Below are 22131 nucleotides of genomic sequence, written 5' to 3'. Positions count from 1 at the left end.
TACTGGTAAATAACAAGGTCTTACCAATCCTTAGCTGGAATGCACAGTTTAATAATGCATGGACAGGAATTTAAAAAACCCATCTTTGAAATGGGAAAAAAGTCTGTTGTAATGTGTGTGCAAGAAACACGGCGAATAAGTAAACTTGTGTTCAATCTACTGAGGTCTGATTTACTCTGAAGGGATTGAGAGGAGACATCTGTATAATTATAAGAGATGGATTTAGTTACATAGAAATGGATGTGCAGAAACTAAGTTTTCAGTATAATGCTATTGTGTTTCCCATGCAGAACAAAAACACTTATATATGGATTTATAATATGTATATAACAACATGTAAAAATTATTTATTTTAGAATTAGAAAAACTAGCTATTTTAGAATGTCAAAAATTCATTCCTAATTTGCAGAGACATTAATAGTCATAATGAGCTATTAGGTAGTAAGAAAACTGACCTAAATCATAAATGCTTAGAATAATTTATTGATATGCATATCATGGTAATACTGAAAACAAGATTTAATTCAGTGGATGGATCCTTTTCTGTTTTGGATTTGGGAACTGCAGCAAATCATATAGCTGGTAAATGCAGCTCAGAAATGTATAGAGAAGATAATGGGAAGTGATCACTACCTGAATACCAAAACTGAGGAACTGTCAAACATACCCAAACAGTGGTAGCTAAAATTTTTGAAAAGCTGACTAGGACCCTTTCAAGCTTAAATGTGATGAATATATATATAGTAAATATACTTGTGACAACCTAGGAGAATTCTATAACAACATAATAAAAAGAATTACAGCAGCAGCTGATCCAGCCATCTACAAAACATCAAATTGTCCTCAACTTAGAAATCTCATTCCTGGTGGAATGAGGATTGCAAATTAGCAATCAAGAAAAAAAATAAGGCATACAAGCAAAACACACAATCAATAGTAAAGATTTAATGAATTACAAAAGATGTAAAATGGTGGCACAAAGGATTAACAAAATGACACACACACAAAAAAAAGTTTCTGTAGGAAATGGAACAAAGATTCAAAGCTTTCAGAAACAGATAAGCAAATTCTAAGAATGAATGGAATTTGAAGTAAAAGTAAATGTATACTTGGTATTATTGTAAACAATGAAACTGAAGTCTCCAACCGAAGAAAGGCAGATATTTTAGCAAAAGAATTCCAAAATGTTAGGAGTGATATGAACCAAAGCAATGAGTGTTGTGAGGAAAAAAAGGAGGTTTATTGAGGAAAACTGCACCATTAAATGGCTGGAGAGAATATTCTGATGATGTATTAAACAAAACGTTTAGTAAGCAGGAGCTTAATGCAGCCATTAGGAAAAGGAAAAATACAACCCCACGTAAAGATTACATGGAGTAATGAAATGCTCCAACACTTGTCAGAAGGGAGTCTAAAAATTCTACTGCGGTTATATAATGATATATGAAAAAAGTATTGCTGCCGATAGAATGGAAACAAGCATTGGTAATACAAGTTAGAAAACCAGGCAAGGTACATAAGACCTGATGCTTATAGGCCTATTGCCCTCACATCGTGTGTGGGGAAAATCATGGGGAAAAAAGTTATACATGTAAGACGAGTGGTATGCGTGGAGAAAAATGATATTATTATAACTCAGGTACAAAGAGGTTTCAGTAAAGGAAGATGTGCAGTTGACCATATAGTGAGATTAGAAATGAAGGTACAAAACTGTGTTCATTTTAAAGTGTGATTATAGTCTGAACATGACAAAAGATTACAGGGGGTGGGGGGAGGTTTCATAGTTCTTCTTGCCATGATACAAGCACAGATTTACTCTGTTAACTAAACAAAGCAGTGATTCCCCCACCCCTACATGGCATGTGCTGCCAACAGCCTGAGATTTGAAAGATTTCGCAGTGTCATTTCTGCCTCTCCCACCAGCAGCAGCAGCACAGATTCTGCAATCAGGGCTTAGCAGACACTTCTGTTGATGACAGAAGAGGCTAAACAGAATCCTGCTCACCTCTCCCCACAGCAGTACTGCCTCTGCAGGGCTCATGGCAGTGTAAACTGCTTTGTACCAATTGGGCTGGTAGCTGTGACTTGATGACAATCAGGGAGCTGGCATAGTGAGTGACAATGTGCTGTTATTAACTATTTTTCTGATTACAGCTGCATTTTTATCAGTTTGGGGCAAGAAAAGCAACCAACACAGTGCAGACCTATTGTATAGCATCTTGTATGACCAACCCTCCAACTCAAATGGGAATTAATGTAAGAGGTCACTAATGAAAATTGTCTAACAAATAACTCTTCGGGGGAAAAAATCAAACACAAGATGGAGAGGCTCTCAGCGGTTATCATTAAATGGATAAAAAACAAGAAGAAAACCAGATGCTGGAAAGTGAAAAAGAGTGATTAGAGTGAGCGAGCACTGGAGAGCATTTTACTACATAAACTCAACAGTGAGGCCTTCAAAGAATCTGATGTTTATTAAAAGGATGGGACACACATGTTCCCTCAGCTTGGCCCCCACAGAAAGGAATACAATAGGCTGGTTAAAATGACTTTAGACAAATTACTGTTGTGCAGAGGCTTTTACTCTAAGTTGTCCGAACTAACAAAAGAAACATCTCAGCCCCTTTATATAAAATTGTTTGTATGTAAAGAAAAGTCGGAGATTAATAGACTGGTCCAGACTGGACTGAGTAAGTTAAAAGAACTGAGGTAAAGGGTCCTTCAAGACTTCTGGTAAAGCCACAGATTGGCATAACAATAAGCCAACAGATTCTCGAAATGGGAGGAAACAGTTACATTTGAAATAATCAAAACGCGTCTTGATTGGTTAATGTTATTGGGATGAAGTTGCCAACAAACACTGGAGTATGGGACTCTATGCTTCTTTGTGTTCCATTCTTTTACCCCAAGCTCCAACAGCGAGCTTCTGGCACACAAGTCTCTTCTGGGCTAGAATCATGAAAAGTATTCTGTGCTATTTCTGTCAGGACTCAAAATGCAACACAGCAATGCAAACATGGTGAGCGTGTAAAGGGAGGTCTGTCAAACCAAACTAGCAATATTTGCATTGGGTTGAGCAACCCCTTGGGTGAAGGGACTGATATTCACCTCGAGAGAGCTCCAGCTGCTAATAACTATTTCAGAAGCCATATTTGCAAAGTTAACTTACAAGTCTTTGCATTTCAAGCTGTGTCTCCAGAGACCTGTGCAAGTTGTCCATATATCTAAATCTCAGGGAATGCCTACACTGCAGGCTCCATTGCGATCGATGCAGCAGGATTGATTGAGTGGGTCATGTAGACCCGTTCAGTCAATCCCAGATGGCCTCTCCGCTAATCCACCTCCCCGAAAGGAGCAAGACTGTGTCGATGGTAGACCGGTTGACACACCACCATGAAGATGCTGCAGTACATCAACATAAGTACGTTGATGGGAGACACACCTCAGACTACACAAAGTTATTTGCATCTGCTCATAGCCTCTCTGGGTGGGATTTTCATGATCCACTTCACCATTGTCGTAAGAGGACACAACTCCACTAGTTTCAGTTGAGTTGCACCAATTTATGGGTTAATGCAATTGGGATATTTTGGCCTAAAGAGTCGTTCTGATCCAATTTTATTTGCAAAAATATAATCTTGTGTTTGTTTAATCAGAACTTTTTTTCAAGGAGGAAAAACGTTTTGGCTGTTTAGTGTAGTTTGTGCGGAGGAGGGTATTTCTCTCTCCTTGCCAGACAGATTAATTTTTTTCCTGGGGAAAAGGCAATTCCCCAATTCCTCAGCTTGCTCCCATCAAATTCTTTTCAGAAACCACATCTCTCTTCTCTTTATAAATTTTATAAATTAATTTACATTAATTATCTATACAATTTTGCATTGATTCAGATGTTGCTAGCATTAGCAGCATTGCAAGTCGGGGCTTGGCCCTTGCATTTTATAGCAACATAAAGAATGCATAACTTTCTGTAATTCAGGAGCTAATAAAAATATATACAAATTAAGTAGGGGTTGAGGGGAGCAAGTGTGTGTAGGGTGGGGGATGGAAGCAGGGAGGTCATGAAACCAGGCAGCTTGACTAAGTATCAGGCCTGAGAAATTAGGCTAGACAGTGGGGTTGTGCAGAGCTGTTCAGTGGGGAGGCCTGGTCTCCAGTGCTGGTGCCTGCCTCTTCGCCTGCCAATCACTGCCCCTTCTGCACACTTGAAAAGGGGAGAGAAGCAGAGCTAAAGAGGGTCTGCGCTCTGACAAACTGTATACCATAGAAGAAGTCCTCTCTGATGAGCCACAAGATTTATCAGAGCAGGGTCTCTCCCTGGCCCTTCTTCTCCACATCACAATCTCCCTAACCTCTTGTCTGCCACACACAGTCTCACATCCCCCTCCATTTCCTTTAACATCCAGCGGTGGCCCCCTGGCACCCTAGGAATGGTAAAACTTCTGTGTTTCCCAAGGAAGAAGGGAATGGCCTGTTTCACCAGTCTGCAGTAGGAGCATATGTGAGCACAGCAGGCAGACACAGGGCAGTTCTCCTGGTTTTTCTTTCCAGATTTAAATTAGATAACAACTAATAAAGGCCTGTGTGTTCATCTGAGAACTGTCCTATGTTATGATAATGTCTGTGCGCGAGAAGTCTGTGGTGACTATGAGTTTTTAGCGAGAGGGATTCAAAGAAAGAGAGACTCTCAACAAAAATTTTACAAAAGAAGCATTTTAAAATGTTTCTTCTAGGAAAGTCTGTCCCTGTTTTACTAGGAGAGGAGTCAGAAGGAAAACTTAATTTTTCTTTGAAGAATAATATTTACTTGGAAGATTAAATTCACTTATTAGGGACTGTGAAGCAGAGGGAACTTAACCCTAGGGAATGTTCATAACCACCACAACATAGCACTTGCCTATCAAACAGAAATGAGTTTTGCATGTGAATCCTTTGCACAAGAGATAATGTGCAAAACCTGCACAGACAAATGGAGGCCAGAATCAGCTCACACTAAGTCTCCTTTTTGTCCATCTTGCTGCAAAGTACTGGGATTTAGAGAATGATACTGTTTAAATTGGGGGAGCGCTGGGGGGAGAGAGGGTTGTGTGTGTTGTTCATTCTTTATGGGACTATAAAAAGATTGTGTGCGCTCTGCATCAGTTAAAACAGTGGTTCTCAACCAGGGGTATGTGGGTACAGGTACATCTTCCAGGGGTACGCAGAGGTCTTCCAGGGGGTACATCAACTCATCTAGATATTTGCAACAGGCTACATAAAAAGCATTAGCAAAGTCAGTACAAACTAAAATTTAGTACAGATACTGACTTGTTTATACTGCTCTATATACTATACACTGAAATGCAAGTGCAATATTTATATTCCAATTGATTTATTTTATAATCATATGGTAAAAATGAGAAAGGAAGCAATTTCTCAGTGACACTGTGCTGTGACACTTTTGTATTTTTATGGCTGATTTTGTAAGCCTGTAGTTTTTAAGTGAGCTGAACCTTGGGGGTGTGCAAGGCAAAGCAGACTTCTGAAAGGGGTACAGTAGTCTGGAAAGGTTGAGAACCGCTGAATTAAAAGTTGCCAAGGACCGTATCACGGAATCTAATTACCAGTAAAAATCCAGCTGGTTAAATTCTTGGAAACTTTCTCCTCACTAAACTACTCATTCAGATAGCTGTTACTGAGGCAGCCAACATACTGACAGCAGTTTCAGGATCACTCAAAGTAAATATTATGGAGTCTTGGCTCTGGGCAGAAAATGGAAAACCTCCAGAAAACAGTTCTTCATGATGGTAAGTCAAAATATCAGGGCAAAACAAGCCTCTAAACATTCAGCATGTGTGTTTGGTTTGAAAGCATGCAAAAGTTTGGAAGTGCATGGATTTTAAGGCCAGAAATATAATTATCATCAACTAGTCTGACCTCTTCTATAACACAGTCCTGAGAATTTCTTCCTGTGGTTTCTAGAGCTCAATGGGATGCTCCCTCCATACATAGCTCTCTTCCCTAACGGGTTCTACCTCTCCCCTCCCCCCACCTCTTATGTGCTATTTTCTTACACAGACTACAGTTAATTAAGGCCTGTTGACCTGCTACTGATCCCTTGTCAGGTTATCATGTTCAAGAGGTGACTGGGTTGGTCCATTCTCCCTGCATCATCTTTAGGGAGCAGCCTTGTAGGTTCTCCTTGTAGTCCACCTACAAAGACACTCAGACACTCCTCCATCATATCCCACTGCTGTCCCTTTAAAATGCAAAAGAGCACTGCAATCAGGTGAGATTCCTTCTTCTGAAAGGTCCCTGTGAGTGGATCACTGTTTGCAAATGGGGGAAGAGGTCAGCTGTTTTCTTCCTGAAAATCCTCTCAGAGGAGACTTGGACTGGACACCGTGTGACAGCCTGTGACGCCAACAAAGACGGGAGGGATACCTTGTCTGCCCAGTCATATCTCTGAAAGTGAGAGTCAGGCCTTATGCTTTGCTGTGCCATTAACCTAACTTTGCTAATCTGGAATTAACAGAAATGATATGCCATAGCACGGTATCCTCTCTAAAAGAATCTCAGACAAATAGCTTCCAAAATTATAGGAAACTGAAGAAACCTCTAATAATCTTAGAAATAACCCTAGCAAATGTAACTGTCCCATATGGCACTACCAGATACACTGAGTAGGCATAATTTCTCCTTTGCAGCTACCACTTTGCAAGCACTTAATACCACCGGTATGGAAACCACACAGTCAATCAGCTATTGGTTTACACTTGAAAGAGTGACTCACCACTTTGCTTTTTCCTGCGTCTTCTCCAGCACACTGCACCCACAATCAGAACCAACAGTATGAACACTAAGGCCACTATGGCCAGCAACCAAGGAATGGAAAACCACCTGCCTGTGGAAAATAAAAACAAACAAAGGAACTGCAGTTTAATGAGAGGGTGTAGAGGACTTAATGCGGAACTGGGCAATGTTGGGTTCTTTCCAAGTTCTATTTAGGTCATCACTAGAGTTGTTCAGATTAAATGAGAGCAGAAATTGGCTGAGTAAATTTATCCCTGACAACACACACGTCAAAGAACCTGTGGTGCCCATCTTCATCACTTATTCTCTCCCCCGCCATTATCTGTTGCCACATCTTCTGGGAAATCAGAAAACAAACATTTTGTCAAGCTAACAAGATGTAACCAGACTCATTCCCAGCAAAGAAACCTTACGGTCTCTCCATCTCTGTTATGACAATTGGTAGATAAATAAGCAGGACCTCATGTATTCAGAAGCCATGATTTTTTTTTTTTTTTGGAAGAATACTTCCCACCAAAGTCCCCCTTGCTGCAGAACTGAATTCCGGATTCCAAGTTTCCACTTATAAAAGAAACAAGCATTTCTTCTTATTTAACATGTCTATTGTAGTTGCAAAGGTTAAATTAACCTTCAAAATATGAACTGAGTGCCTGTAATGATGCCTGCAAGCAGCCTCAAACAATGGCTCAAAGACTTGTAAACTGCTTCCCTTTATCTCAAGGAGGAATTAGCAGTGGAACCTCAGTGATGACTATTTAAGGGCTTGATCCAATTCTCATCAAAGTTAATGGAAAAACTCTCACTGACTTCAATGAGAATTGGATCAAGCCAAAAATGTCCATGCTGTTAATAAGAGCTTGTTCAATTTTTTTCATTTTTACTTGTTCTTCAATGAAAAACTGCAGGTTTGTCCATACTGATACATTTTTGCAAAAACAGTTGGATTACATGTACCCTTTTTGATTTTTCAAACAAAAAGAATTTAAAAACCAAACTCAAATTGTTCTCTTTTCAAAACCGAAATTTTCACTTCTTTTAAAAAACCTAAATAAAAATTTCAATTCAAGATGAAATATAAAATTTCATCTTGAATTTTTTTCAATTAAAAATGCAAACATTTTCCACAAAAAAAAATTGGATTTTTACCAGCCCTGGTTGTTAACCATTTGTGCTAAAAAGATCATTTTAAATCAGACAGCGAATGGATTTAATCCAGTCCCAAACTACCTTGCATGCCTTCCCAGGTACTATAAAATTGGAAGGATTGTCTTACATTCAAGACACTGAATGGACTGTAATTTGGGCCATGTGGGCTTCATTCCCAGCTTCATCTCGGGATTCTTCTGTGACCATGGACAAGTCACTTAAAACTGAGTGTTCAAAAGGAATTAGGCTCCTAATTTCTACTGAAAGCAATGGAAGTTAATAAATAGAAGGCGCCTAACTCCATTTGATCATTCAGCCCTAAATCTTTTAATGCTTCCGTTTCCTTTCTATAAAAACTGGGCTAATAATACTTCTCTACCTCACCGGGATGCTAGCAGGACAAATTAATTAGCATTGTGATGTGCTCAAATACTATAGTGATTAATCTAAAAAAAATATAGCCTCAAATGTCTCCCCTCCCAGCTACCCAAAACACCAATTTCCACTGCCAACTTTTACAATAGCGTTGTGTTGTCAGTTACCATAAAAAAAAAGATTGGTGTCACATTGAAAATTTAGGGGCAAAGGGCAATTAACTGAATTCATTACTAAAATAAGTAACACAAGTGATACTGTACTGTCTGCATTATTCATTTTCATATTTAATTCAATAAAAACCCTACCTAGAATTTTCAGCCTGATGCATGGAATTGCCACAGAAGTCATGGAGCCTTGTCACAGAAAGCATACGTAGCTCTCTCTCTCATTTTTTTCCTCCAGAGCACATAGCGATATGCTGCCATCCCCAGCACCATACCCTAAGGCAGTGCTGAACTCAGAGTAGGATCCTCTCTCTTTCTCCCTCCCCACTGCACACACACTTGCCTCTCCTCTTGCTGGGAAGTCTGTTTCCCATTATCTCCCCCACACAAAAAAAATGAGGCTGAAGATATGCTACTACAAAATCTTGCAGCCAAGAGGACATTAACACTGATCATGCGTGTCATTCACTGACCCTCTTTCACTTTCACATGATAATCGCTGTCTTCCTCCATGTGCCGTACTCTGCAGATCAGCTCTTGCCCGATCAAACTTGTAGAACTGTTGACATGGAGGGTGCTGATCACTGATTGTGTTCCATTTGGGTGCTTGACCACCTTTTCTGTCTTTTCACCTTCAGCATTCGGCACAATCCAGGAGATCACAGGACGAGGCCAGGCATTAGCAGAACACGTGGCTGTCAAGCTATCTTCAGAGACCGTGTAATGGAGATATCCTATGAGCTTCTCTAAAACACAAACACACACAATCACAAGGAGCTGTTGATCAAATGGAATAGCAATGAATCATACTTCATTGTATTCTGATGCAGCCCCACAGGTAAGGAACACAAACAAGTCCCCCTGTCCCAGACACATGCTATGGTTCATTCTGTATTCCCTTGTTCCCCTATATTGAAGAGAACTATATTATGGAGGGGTTAACTTCTTCTGAGATCCCAGAATTGAGGGTTTCTACCAAGAAGTAAAGCATGTGTCCACTTCACAACGTTCTCCTAGCTACTTCCAACACTGCTGTGCAGTGAGGAGGCTGACGCTGCCTGTGTCCTAGCCATAACTGGGAAGACCCTGGAGGGAAGAAGTTCCCCCTCCCTGAATTTTAGCTGGCACTCAGAGAACATTGAAGTAAGGACACTCATAATGTCTGAGTCTCTGCACGCATTAATATGGGCCTGCAGTGAGGCAGCTCGTGTTGCTGGACACCAGCTGGCAGTGACAGAGCATTCTTCTACCACAATTCCAGCTGGTACAGTCACAGTCCTGCTGTGGGGAAGCTCCCAATTCTGGACTCCTGGATGCAACTGACCCATGAATGCTGCGAGCAAATGCTGTAGATAGAAAACACCTTCCCTTCCCATTAGAGATACTTCTCCATAGAGAACCTCACCATAGACAGTCAAGCAGGTTTCTTGTTGGATGGCTCCTTCTGGAAAGGTATTAAAGAGGCACATGTAACATCCGTCATCCTGGATTCTAACTCCCCAGAGGGTGATGGCCGTATCATTCAGTGACAGGCGTGTGAGATTTAATCGACCTTGGTATGTGTCAGGAATATTTACCCCATTTCGTTTACTGTATGTGGCCAAATTTGCTCCAGTATTTTTCTTCTGCCATGTAACTTGCAGAATATCATATGATCCCGTCAGGACGCAGCTTAAGGTCACGTTGCCACCCACTGCTTTTTTCTGTGTCACTGTGTCCGCTGTAGCAATATAAAACAATATATGAAATAGACCAGTATCACCTTTGGTCATGCTTACAAGTCTCTTGCTGACTTTCCAGGCAGGTGACCAGAAGGTGTAAAATGGGGCTATTCTATTGTCCTCAATGACGCATTGTCCTCAGCCTCCATCATTATCAATTACACCATCACAAAGGGAAAGCCACTTACTGCACCTCCTTACCAATCCCTCTATTCACCTACCTCCCTTTCATTCAATCCATGTATGGCTTCTGGTTCTCTCAACAGATTTTGTTTTTTAATAAGAGGTTAGAGGAAGACCAGATAGCAAGAAAGACCCAAAGCCATTCCCATAGAGTCAGATGGAGAGAAAATCCATTAAATTATCTACTCACACAGAGAAAGATGGAGACTGAGATTAATTGGTTTCTTGGAGAAGGGGTTCTCAAACTTATTTAATCGCGCCCCCCTTCTTTGTGTCTGTAGTAGTTTACACCTCCCCCCCCACCACACAAATACATATACCGATAAAAAAAAATCAACAGCAACTTTCACAGAATATTAAAAACGGTAAGGCATTAATTCAAACAGAGCCATTTAAGTAGATAGTAATGTAAGTTTTAAGTGAGACACTGCTTACTGGCATCACGCTGTTGTTACTAGTGTGATGGGTGTGCCTGGTTTTTGGAGCAGAGCAAATCCATCCTGGATTGGCAATACTACACCATGCCCCGCTTACTTCTGTGCTGCTGCTGGCGGCAGTGCTGCCTTCAGAACTGGGCGCCCGGCCAGCAGCCCACGCTCTCCGGCTGCCCAGCTCTGAAGGCAGCGCCTCCCACAATATATTTCGCAAACCACCCCAGTTTGAGCACTTCTGTCTTAGAGGACCCGGTGGTGTCATGAATGGTCATTTCATTTCACTGGTGGAACCTATGGAATCAGAGACCAGCCCTCAAACCCCCTGTAGATATCGGAGAGGAAATTTCACTGGCCTCACCTTCTGCCCTGCAGAGCATAACAGAGACCACACCCCAAATCAGACCTTGGAAAGTCATCTGAGAACTGATCTCTTCTTTCACCTGGAGATGTGAGAGAGAGAGAGATTTGATACATGAAGTTATGGGCTTAACAGTAGTTCTATTTCCAGTGATAATGCTCCAGTTTATGGAGCCATGACAAGACCGCTCTTGGGTGTAACAGGAGGACATTTGCAAACTGCAGAGAGTCCATTCTAAAGGCTCCATTAAACTACCAAATGTGATTGAGGGGTAGGAGCTGGAAAAAGTTACCGGAAGTTAAATTTGTTTGTTTTTTTCCTACAAAGTCCCACATTTAGAGCTAGAATTTCAAACAGGCCTCTATGATTGCAGCCAAAAAACTTTGCACATGCTCTGTACATGTAAAAGAGACGTTTGCTCTTGTAAATCATGGTTGTACATCCAGCAACCTATATGCATGCAAAACAGAGCCCAGTTTTAGAGGTATAATTGAAACGTTGGCATTTGCAGGCTTTGAAACCTGCATGAAAGTATCAGGGATGGAGGCAGACAGAGATTTGGTAGATTTTGAACTTTGCTGGAATGTTTAGTTGTTTTCTCATGATCATTTTATCTACTAGGCTATAATTACTGTTCATGGATTAGTCATCTGTTACTCAGAGCATAAAATGACCACCAGCTGTGGATGCTGGGTACAGGAAGAAATGTCTCCTCTTACGTATAGCATGATTAGATGAGATGTCTCTGCCACAAATATTTCTAAGGCACTACTTGTACCTTAGTACCATAGCATCTAAATGTTACAGTGGTGTTTATACTAGAGCTGGTTGACAACCAGGACACATGTTTTCATTAAATTTTCACAAAAACTTCATCTTTTCTGTGAAGTTTTCTGGTAAGTTTTCAGCCAACTCTGGTTTATACCCTTTGTCTGGCATTGGTCATACTGGAGACAAGATAACGGACATGATGGGTGAATCTTCCATATGGTTTCCTCCTTCAAAGAAAGGGAGAAAGTAAGAGGTATACAAACACATACACATTTTCAACAGCATTAACGGCAAAGCAACCATATACAGTATGGTAAATTAAATGTGGGGGAGTTGAGCCAAAGTTTGTTCAACTTTGGAGACGTTTGGATCTGGAACATCTCCAATTAAAACTCCGTGAGGCAATATCTCAGTGCTGTTCCTCGTTCTGTTATGATCTCTCTTCCAGTATCACCTCACAAATGGTGAGGGTGTGCCTACACCAGTGCGTATGCTGTCAAAACTTCTGTCGCTCAGGGGTGTGAAAAGAACACCCCACTGAGTGATATAAGTTTTCCTGGTATAAGCACTACTGAAGACAGCACTATGTCGGCAGGAGAGCTCCCTACCACTGACATAGCTACCGCCCCTCAATTAGGTGGTTTTATTACGTTATCAGGAGAGCTCTCTCCCACTGACAGAACACAGCTACACAAGTACTTATGCCAGCAAAACTTTTATCACTCAGCAGGGTGTTTTTTCACATCCGTGAGCAACAAAAGTTTTGACAGCATAAGCGCTCGTGTAGACAAGCCTTAAGTACCTACACAGGGAACAGAAACTGATGATAGAGGGCTCATCAGTCTAGCAGACAAAGGTATAACAAGATCTGTGGCTGAAAGTTGAGGTCAGACAATTTCAGACTAGAAATAAAGCACTATTTTTTAAATAGTGAAAGTCATTAATCACTGGAACAATTTACCAAGGATTGTGGTGGAGTCATCATCACTGGAACCCAGACCATAGCTCCTGTAGATTGGATGTTTTTCTAAAAGATGCATTCTAGTTCAAACAGGAATTGATTCAGGAAAGTCTGATGGCCTGTGTTACGTAAGAGGTGAGACGAGATGATCACAATCATCCTTTTCGGTCTTATCTATGACCTATAAAAATCTAGGTTCGGCCCAAGTACAGACAGGAAATTATATCAGTTTTGGGAGAGAGATTGTGGGACTGGCAGCTCTCCGCTAGGGATTAACTGAAGATCAGTAAACTCATTTTGCATGGTACTTGGTGGAGATCCCCACCAGACCCAAGCTAAGGCATTGCCTTCTATACCACGACCAAGCTCCCAAGAAAACACATTCAGCATTAATAGGAGACATTTTTATTCTAACGTCCTCACTAGTAACATTCCACCTCTGAGTCCCAATAAAATACTACTGTGTTCTGTCTCTTTTATCCTGGGCACACACCTTCTATTCATTTACTGACACTGTGACAGATACCCCTTCTCAGCCTCCGTGGCTCACAAAAGGACATTGAATTAATGTAGGGTGCGGGACACTGGATAACAATAAAGAAATACATTTCTTCTGGACAGTGACTCCTCCCAGACAAGGATCAGGAGCAGACAAGGAAACAGCAATGACAAGAACAATAAGGAGTGGGGCATTACTCAGAAGAAAAACAAAATTATTGGACTTTCTATGGAAACGCAAGACACACAGTAAAAAATTACAAGTGCCCTCCAGAGAGCCAGTAGGAAAAATATCAAGACAGACAGACAATGAAAGGAAAGGTATCTCACAAAGCAGCTGTTTCCCAGGACATCTGATCACTAAAAAAATCGCTTCTTGAGACCCAAGTTCTGGCACACATTCAGCCCTTAAGGCTTAATAGCAAAAAAAATCTAAAGCCACTATTTATTATTATTAATAATAATATCTGCCCATTTGTACTCTCCCAACCCATGCATTCTATTTAATCATTTCATGCATATAGTCAACAATACATTTGTAAGGAGATATGTAAAACATCTAGTTCCTGGTTAAATTCAGCGCGGCTTGCTGCACTGCCAAGTCACTGAGAAACAAAATTCCTCATTATCGTAGCCTTTGATCCAACTGTTCTCAGTGACTTCAATCTGTATGTGGATGATAAATCTTCTAAGGCAGTTTAGGATTTCCTGGGCACCAAGAGGACCATGGGCCTATCCCAAGCATTTACTAGTTCAACCGAGACCTGGTTTATGGATTGGGGTTTGAGGCTAGGTAACTGCACTTAAACCAGTGTCACAGACCAATGATCAGCTCCTGCACTTTGAGGTTGGGGCTCATCTTTCTTTTAGGGGCAAGGGACCTGTTTTGATGGTCAGCCCTCAGAGATTAGCAAAGCCAGAAAGATTCCTGAACACTCTGAGGGAGAATTGTATTCCACAGACAGACCACTCCCTTGATGGTTTGATAGGACATCAAGGGTATCTCTACAGAGCAATAAAATGCCTCTGGCTGGCTGTGTCAACTGACTTGAGCTCGCAGGCCTAGGGTTGCGGGGCTATAAAATTGCAGTGTAGAGGTCTGGGCTGGAGCTCGGGCTCTGGCACCCCTTATTACAGTATTGACACACCCTATAATACTTTTTATCCTCCACCACTGACGAGCTGGCCTCTGGGCACCTTCTTCACTGTCTTGTTTCTCACAGATCACCTCGGTTTATAGATGATTTGCCATATGCAGAAGGGAAAGAAAACAAAATCCTTTGTATTTTCCTCCACTAGCATCTTCAAAATCTCAGATAGCACATTTGTTTTGGGTGACAGATAATCTGCTAAACCCTAGTGGTCTCAGATCAGTAGCTAACCAGGTTCCCCTCACTATGGGAAAACTACTTGTTATTGTATGCACAAGATTGATCAAATTAGAGTCTGTTTGCATAGTGAAAGAGTAAGGTCTTGAGGGAACAAGGTCTTTGTCTTGTTCGCTAGATCTTCAGCAGATAATGCTCACTGAGATACTGACTGAAATGTTGAGAGAGCTTTATCCCACCACCTGTGCCTTAGGGCCATGTGCTTCCTGGCTGGTGAAGGCCAACGGAGAAGTACTGGGTCCATTGCTTGTGGAGATTTGTCAATGCCTCTCAAAGAGAGGGCAGGGTTTCTATTGTTTTGAAGGAAACAAACGCGACCTTCGCTCAAGAAGTCATAATTTGCTGTTGACTATCTTGCCAATTAACAATCAGCATCATATCACCCCTTTTTGGGAAGACTATGGTGAAACAATTCTCATGGTATCCAGGTGCCTTAGATATCTTTGACCCTTTACAGTCTGGTGTAGACCTGGCTTTGGCACACAGACTGTGCTGGTGGATCTCTTCCTAGCAATGGATGAAGATCAGGTGTCTACATTAGTATTATTAGATATATCAGCTGCCTGATTGATCACAAGGTGTTGACAACTCAACTACAGACCCTGGCAGGAGTGGAAAGAGTTGCTCTTCAGTAGCTTTTTTTCTCAGTTTGCAAACATATAGTTGTGGACAATCATTCCTGTTCTCAAAGGGTTTTCAAGCATGGGGTGCCACAAAGTGCCATTCCTTCACCTCCCCAGTTCAAAAATATATACGGGGCTGTTAAGGGGGTCACAGCAAGGAGGCATGGGATGCAGTGTATCCAGTATGCTGACCCAGATGATGCAATTCAGCACCTCAGCCAGTGTCTAAATGAGATTGGGGTATATATGAGAGTAAGCTGGCTGAAGCTCAATCCGGACAAGATTGAAGTGAGGATGGTGGGTTAAAGGAATCAGAGATGGTAGATGTAACAGCAGTCCTGCTAGCTTCTAGGAATAACTAGTATTAGTTACCAATAGAGCAGATGAGATAATAGGTTCCCCACCCCATTGTGAAAAATTTCAATATTTTGGCAAAATACTAAATATTTGAGCTGAAACTAAAACATTTCTATTGAAAACAGCACTGCAGTTCTTTACAGGAGCTATTGTCTGGGTCCCTTGTGTTCCTGTTCTTTTCTAGGGGCTGGACTCTGTGGTTGGACTACATTTTCCATGATGCACCACTTTCTCCCTCTTGGTGAAGGGAGAGGGTACATCACAGTTGACCAAGGTGCATCATGAGAGATGTACTATCCAGATAGCCCTGCCAATAGAGAAGAGAGGAGCATAAAGCACCCAAATTATAACTCCCATAAAGCGTGGCAGCGCCACTCTGAATCAGAACATTTCTGTTTGTGTGTTCAGTTTTTCAATGAAATATTGACGTTTTCCACAGAAAGCAACCACTTTTTGTGAAACAATTTTATTTAGTCAAAAACCCAATTTTCCACTGAAAAGCACTGTTGATCAAATATTTTTAACTAGCTCTACTTAAAAGGATTCAAAATGTGGGGGTGATTTTAGACCCTTTCAACTTTTGTGTTACCATTATATTACAGTAATAACTCAGTCAGATTTCCGCCATCTGTGTCTGGCTAGGAGGTTGCAACCTTTCCCATTGAAGTGAGCTGTACCACTGTTATCCATGCTTTTGTTACCTCAAGATTAGACTGTTGCTAAGCACTGCGTTGGGCTACACATTAAAACCATTCAGGTACTGAAGCTGGCGCAGAATGTAGCCACTCCTCTTATTAAGGTGGGCATTTTACTGGGAGCGTGTGTCACCAAGTCTCTAGGATCTGTATTGGCTGCCTGTCGATTTCTGGGTGGAGTTTAAGGTATTGGTTATGAGCTTTAAAGACCTAGATGGCCTGGGACCGGCCTACCTGAAGGATCACCTCTCTCTCTCAAACATATCGCCACATTTGCTGTTAGCAGGGGCACTCAAGCTGGCTTCTCTTCACTATAAAATGGAGGGGGCATCTGGCAGGACATGCTTTGTGAGGGTTCCAATACTCTAGAACTTGCTTCATTCCTCTGTCCAAAATAGATTGAAATGTGGTAACCTTCGAAGCATGCTACAAAAGAGATTTGTTTCACAGATTTGAAGAGGGCTGAAGGCATGCTTCCTAGAATGATGAAGAGGTGGAAAAGAGTTTTTTGTGTGTGGCTAGTTGGCTAGCTGGTTTCCTGGAGAACTAATTATTTTAATGCTGCTGAGACTTAATTGTATTAAATGGCACGTTATGGTGCCTCTGTTGAATGGGGCTGTTATCAGCAATCAGTGGCAATTTACTAGTGAGACACGGTAACATTCAATTTGCAGATTGTTTCTCAGAACCACTTCTGTGAAGAAAATAAACACTCAGAGATTATGAGCTTTCAGCAAGATTCAATATAAGCAATGGAAACAGAGTTAATTGCAAATTATTTCCTGTGTCCTGGGTTCACTTCTATTCTTGCAGTGTAAAAACAGGTTGCAGTGTAAAAACAGAACTTTCCATTTCCAAAACAAATCTTTAGAAGAAATGGTAGCATACACCTACATCCCATACTGAACAATCTGTCAGGAAGTAGTCTATTAATATAGCATCTTAGCCATAGGCCATAGAGCACAATAAATATGAGTTTTATAATAAACACAGCTCAGTCAAATGGATACAGATTTGAACACTCTTATCTTTATGCTTCAAATGTAATGGGCTAAATTCATCCCCAATCTAACTCTATGGAGAGGAACAGTTATACCAGGACAGAACTTCGGGCAAGGTTTTCCATCACATGCAATAAAACCGTAAAATTCGAATCTACCAGCAATGACACAAATGAATAATGAATTTGCCATCACCAAATACCAGCCACATTTAACAATCCAAATACGTCCTGCTACTGGATGGAAAATAATCAACTGATTGATATTCCAGAGAGCATACATCCAAACATGTTTAGGATAATGGCTAGAGGAAGAACTGCATATTGTGTATTTCTATATCACAAAGATAGGTGCCTTAGATATATGATGTCACATAGGCATGTCAGCATGCTGATAAAATGGTGGACAGAATAAAGTACTGGTGGTCGTGTTTTAATTTCATGCCTTGTCTTTTCTGTGGCTGGTAATGTTACTCGTGGTGTTAATCAAGGGGATTGCAGGGATTGCATTTGGGACTGGCCTCTGCTTCTCGTAAGAGGAATAAGGGAAGTGAGGGGGGTGAAGAAATTAACGCTGTTTCCCGCTTATGTATTTGCACAGGAACTGGTCACTATGTGGCCTTTGATAAAGAGAGGAAATTCCCAGGGTTTGTGATGGCTACCGTTCACTAGGGAATAAAAGGTTCTGCTGATGTCAACAGGCAGATAGGAGCTGTCAAGCACAATTCCTGTTCCTCCCAATAGACTGGAAGTGGGGGTGCTTTTAGAGGCCATCCTTGGAGGAAATCATCCCTAGAGCTCTTGCTCCACATAGCATTCCAATCTCTGACCCTGACTGCTGCTCCCCGCTGCCTCCCAGCGCCTGGTGAGTCGGGCTGGCAGTGTCTTGTCTTTCCCCCACCCTGAGACTCCTGCTAGTAGTTTATGTTCTCTCAACATCAGTGGTTTACAACCAGGAGTCCACAGACTATGTCTAAGGGATCCGCAAAAGCTTGTCATTACAGTTGTTTTCAAACTGGGGTTCACGGACCAGTGGCTGTCCGCAGTTGATGTCTTAAAATTTCCAAAGGAGTCTGCGCCTCCATTTGAAATTTTTTAGAGATCCGCAAATGAAAAAAAGGTTGCAAACCACTGTTCTAGGTAGTTTGGGTCCTTATTTAATAGAAGGCTTTTCAAGTGTAAAAAATTGATTTGTCCCTTTTTGATATATAAAATTGGCCTCAGTGGTTTCCTATTCCTCCCAACAAGTTTGGGTGGCTATTTCTCTGCTGCATGGCTTTCTGTATTAGAAACTTCAAGTCTTGCGTCCTAGAAGACACTATGGCAACTGAGAAATTGGCACAGTGATGACTTCACAAGTCCAGAGAGGAAGAAATTTGATCATAAAACATTTCAACTGAAATCATTCAGTAGGTTTAAAATTCTTGTTTGTTATTTTGGCTTGTAAACATCCATTCAATTCGAAGAATGGAGAAATGCTTCTCAGAAAGGACTGCAAGGGAAGCTGAAAGTAGGCTTGACCAGATGGCCTGATTTTATAGGGACAGGCCCAATATTTGGGGCTGTGTCTTGTATAGTCACCTACGACCTCCCCATGTTGCACACTTGCTATTTGCTCACCTAGCTGAAAGTCCAAGCTCTCCTTCCTGAAGTTCAGCTCCCAGGTTCGGGGGATTGCAGCTGCTAGTTCCCCCGCCCTATACAAAGCTGCGGGAGCGGAGGATTTGGAGGGTGGGGGTCTGTTTGTACCTGGCCATTGTTGACACCAGACGCAAGGCGTGCCCGGCTCCCCCGGGTGCCTGCCCGTGCCGCTGCTCCGGGGCGCCAGCCCCTCAAGCCTGCCCGGCGCAGCGGTGCTGGCGGGGGCAGGAGGATGCACAGCTGGGGGCTGATCGCATTTGCCGGGCAGCCGGTGCAATGCAGCAGCTGCCCCGCCCTGGAAAGGGCTTCCCCGCCCCGCCGCCCCAGGGGCGCAGCAGCCGCGAGGACCCCGCGCGCGGACAGGGAGGAGGGTCGCAGCTCTTACCTTGCAGTGCGCGGCGCCCGCCTTCCAGAGGGGAACAAGCGGGTCGCCAGGACCTAATCCCAAAGCATCAGCCGGGCCCCGCCCCGCCGGCGTCATCCGTTTCCAGCCCACCGCCGGAGAGGAAGGGCCGCAGCGCTCGCGCTGAGCCCCGGTCTCCGGGTTCTTCAGTCCCCCCAGCGCGCTCCTCAGGCCCCGGTGGGCTTGCCTTGGTCATTTCCTCCTTGCAACGTTGAGGTCAAGCTGGGCGGGGCTTTGTCTCCCACTTGGAGTCTTGGGACGTGGCTTCAGTTTCCCCGGCCGGAGTTCTCTTGTAGAGAAGAAGCTGCCGGGGGTTGGTCCCTGGGACAGCAGGGGTGACAGAGGGTGACGGGCTGGTGTTGAAGCAGGTTTCTATCCGGTTGGGGAAAGGTGCTGAGGAAGCAGATCCACACCGAGCCCAACCACAGGGGCCATTTAGCATTTCAGCAGCATCTGAAAGGAAACATAAAGTCATTGCCGAAGAAATTTGGAGGCGACGCCAAGATTGGAAAAGTGGGAAATAAGATAAAGACAAGTCCGTGTTACAAAGCGATCTGGATCGCTTGGGGAGCAGTGCCAAACAAAATGTCTACCCTCCAGCCGAATGCAGGTACACCTCTAGGAACAAGGAATGCACGCCATCCCACAGAATGGGGGAGACTGTCTCCTAGAGAGCAGTGACTCTGAAAAGGATTTAGGGGGCACAGTGGAGGAGCAACTGAACACGAGTTTCCCCAGTGTGATCCTGTAGCAGAAAGGGCTAACGTGATCCTTAGATATATAAGCAGGGGAGTAGCAGGGTGATTTTAGCTCTGTACAGCATTATGAGACGAATTCTAGAATACCACCTATTTTCTGGTGTCCACATTTTAAAAAGGATGTTGGAAAATTGGAAAGTGTGAGAGAACAGCCACAAAATTAATTGGGGGATGGATAAAAATGCCTTACAAGAAGAGATTTAAAGAGCTCAATCCATTTATTTTACAAAATGTAAGATTGAGAAGCAACTTGATTACAGCATAGAAGTACCTCCATAGGGAGAAAACATTGGGTACTAAAAGCCTCTTTAGCCAAGAAAGGCATAACAAGAACCGATGGCTGGAAGACAAACCCAGACAAATTAAGATTAGAAGTTAGGCACAAATTTTTAAACAAGGGAATAAGCATCCTCTGCTAGAACAAGTTACAAAGGGAACTAGTGGATTCTCCATCTCTTGAGGTCTTCAAATAAAGACTGGATGCCTTATTGGAATCAATACAGGGGTCAGATTAGATTAATGGTCCCTTCTGGCCTTAATCTCTAGGAATCATGAAGGTGAAGAGTTTCTGTACACAGACACACACACACACCCTACACCTTATTTGATGTTTACCGTGGAAGCCTTTAGTTTGTCAGATAAAAGGAAATTAGTTACTACTTTTCTGTAAGTGGTATTTAAAAATTAAATAAAAGGGGCTAATTGTAGACAGACATTTGCTGTCTAGCACGACTAGTATGCAGTGTTGTTGTAGCCGTGTTGGTCCCAGGATATTAGAGAGACAAGGTGGGTCAGGTAATATCTTTTGTTGAGCCAACTTCTGTTGGTGAGCTTACACCGTATCACCTGTGGATGAACACTTCTCACAAAGCAATCCTATATCTGACCTATCAGTCCTCATCCTCAAAGGAAACCTGCACAACATCGTCAAAAGACAAGCCTGGGAGCTTAAATGCATAACTATGCTAGACATTAAAAAATCATGGACTGACTAGAGACACTGGATTTATGGTTTATTAGAACAATCTATAACCAACTAACCCTCCCCCCAGCCCCTCCTACCCAGCTGCCTTGCCCTCCCTTCCCTTCCTTTCCCTCCTCTGAGTGGAGGGGGTTAATGGACCACTTCACCTTGAATGGTCCCTCGAAATGTGTGTTAACTACTTATACTAAATAATATGTTCCACCTTGTATTTAGCTGTGACACTAATGTTTCCCAGATCTGAGGAAGAGCTCTGTGTAAACTCAAAAGATTGTCTCTCTCATCAGCAGAAGTTGGTCCAATGAAAGATATGACCTTATCCACCTGGTCTCGCTAATACAACAACTAGTGTCCTGCAATAAACAATCAGGCACCACCATATTATTGTTTAGACTTTGGGGAGGTATTTGTTTCACTTAAATCACTAACTGTAAGTTATATAAACTTCATTACCTCATTTTCATAGGAAATACTCTGGCCCTTGCATGTCTGCAGCTGCTGCTCAGTTCTCCCTCCTTGTCCATGGATGAGATGCATTCTCTCTGCATCAATGCTGAGGATACTGCCATCCTTGGGCCTGTAGATATTTATTTATGCAGTGGACAAAAGTATAGGTGCTTTACAGATAAATAAAGACGGTCTCTGTCCCTAAAAGCTAAGGATCAACACTTTAGACAAGATGAGACAAATGACAGCAACAAAAATGTGGTGGGACCAGCGGGAGGGAGACAAGCTATAAAAGAAAGGGTCATGAGATTCTCAGGATTTATGATATTTCCAGCTTGATGGCTCTGTTATACAGCAGAGGCATCCTTTAGTTGAAGTAATAAGGACACCAATGAAGGGGATTTATTGTGTCATCGCATTGAGAGTTCTGAGTT

General features: G+C 42.3%; 1 protein-coding gene across 7 annotated transcripts in view; it reads right to left on the bottom strand.

Annotated features, from left to right (window-relative positions):
- LOC137151793 (OX-2 membrane glycoprotein-like) overlaps nucleotides 1-21770 on the bottom strand; it is a 91666-nt gene extending 69896 nt beyond the window's left edge. For 5 of the 7 annotated variants that reach the window (XR_010919360.1, XM_067546240.1, XM_067546239.1 and 2 more), the window contains exons 1-4: nucleotides 11174-12037; nucleotides 9883-10197; nucleotides 8951-9223; nucleotides 6770-6880 (exon numbers count right to left, since the gene is read on the bottom strand). Coding sequence is in view for 6 of the 7 variants with exons in the window: in XM_067546240.1 (XP_067402341.1) it covers nucleotides 6770-6880; nucleotides 8951-9223; nucleotides 9883-10197; nucleotides 11174-11420 (946 nt within the window). In the remaining variant the exon portion in view is untranslated. Of the gene's footprint in view, nucleotides 1-2471; nucleotides 2950-6769; nucleotides 6881-8950; nucleotides 9224-9882; nucleotides 10198-11173; nucleotides 12038-19492; nucleotides 19964-21703 lie in introns of those variants that run through there. The other 2 variants (XM_067546236.1, XM_067546237.1) reach the window with 2 other exon arrangements.
- Nucleotides 21771-22131: the final 361 nt, after the last annotated feature.

The sequence above is a fragment of the Emydura macquarii genome, unplaced genomic scaffold (assembly GCF_026122565.2).
Source record: "Emydura macquarii macquarii isolate MOO-44397 ecotype Brisbane River unplaced genomic scaffold, CSIRO-AGI_Emac_v2 contig_1119, whole genome shotgun sequence".
NCBI lineage: Eukaryota > Metazoa > Chordata > Testudines > Chelidae > Emydura > Emydura macquarii.
Note: the sequence above shows the minus strand (reverse complement) of the source record. Positions and strands in the feature narration are given on the sequence as shown.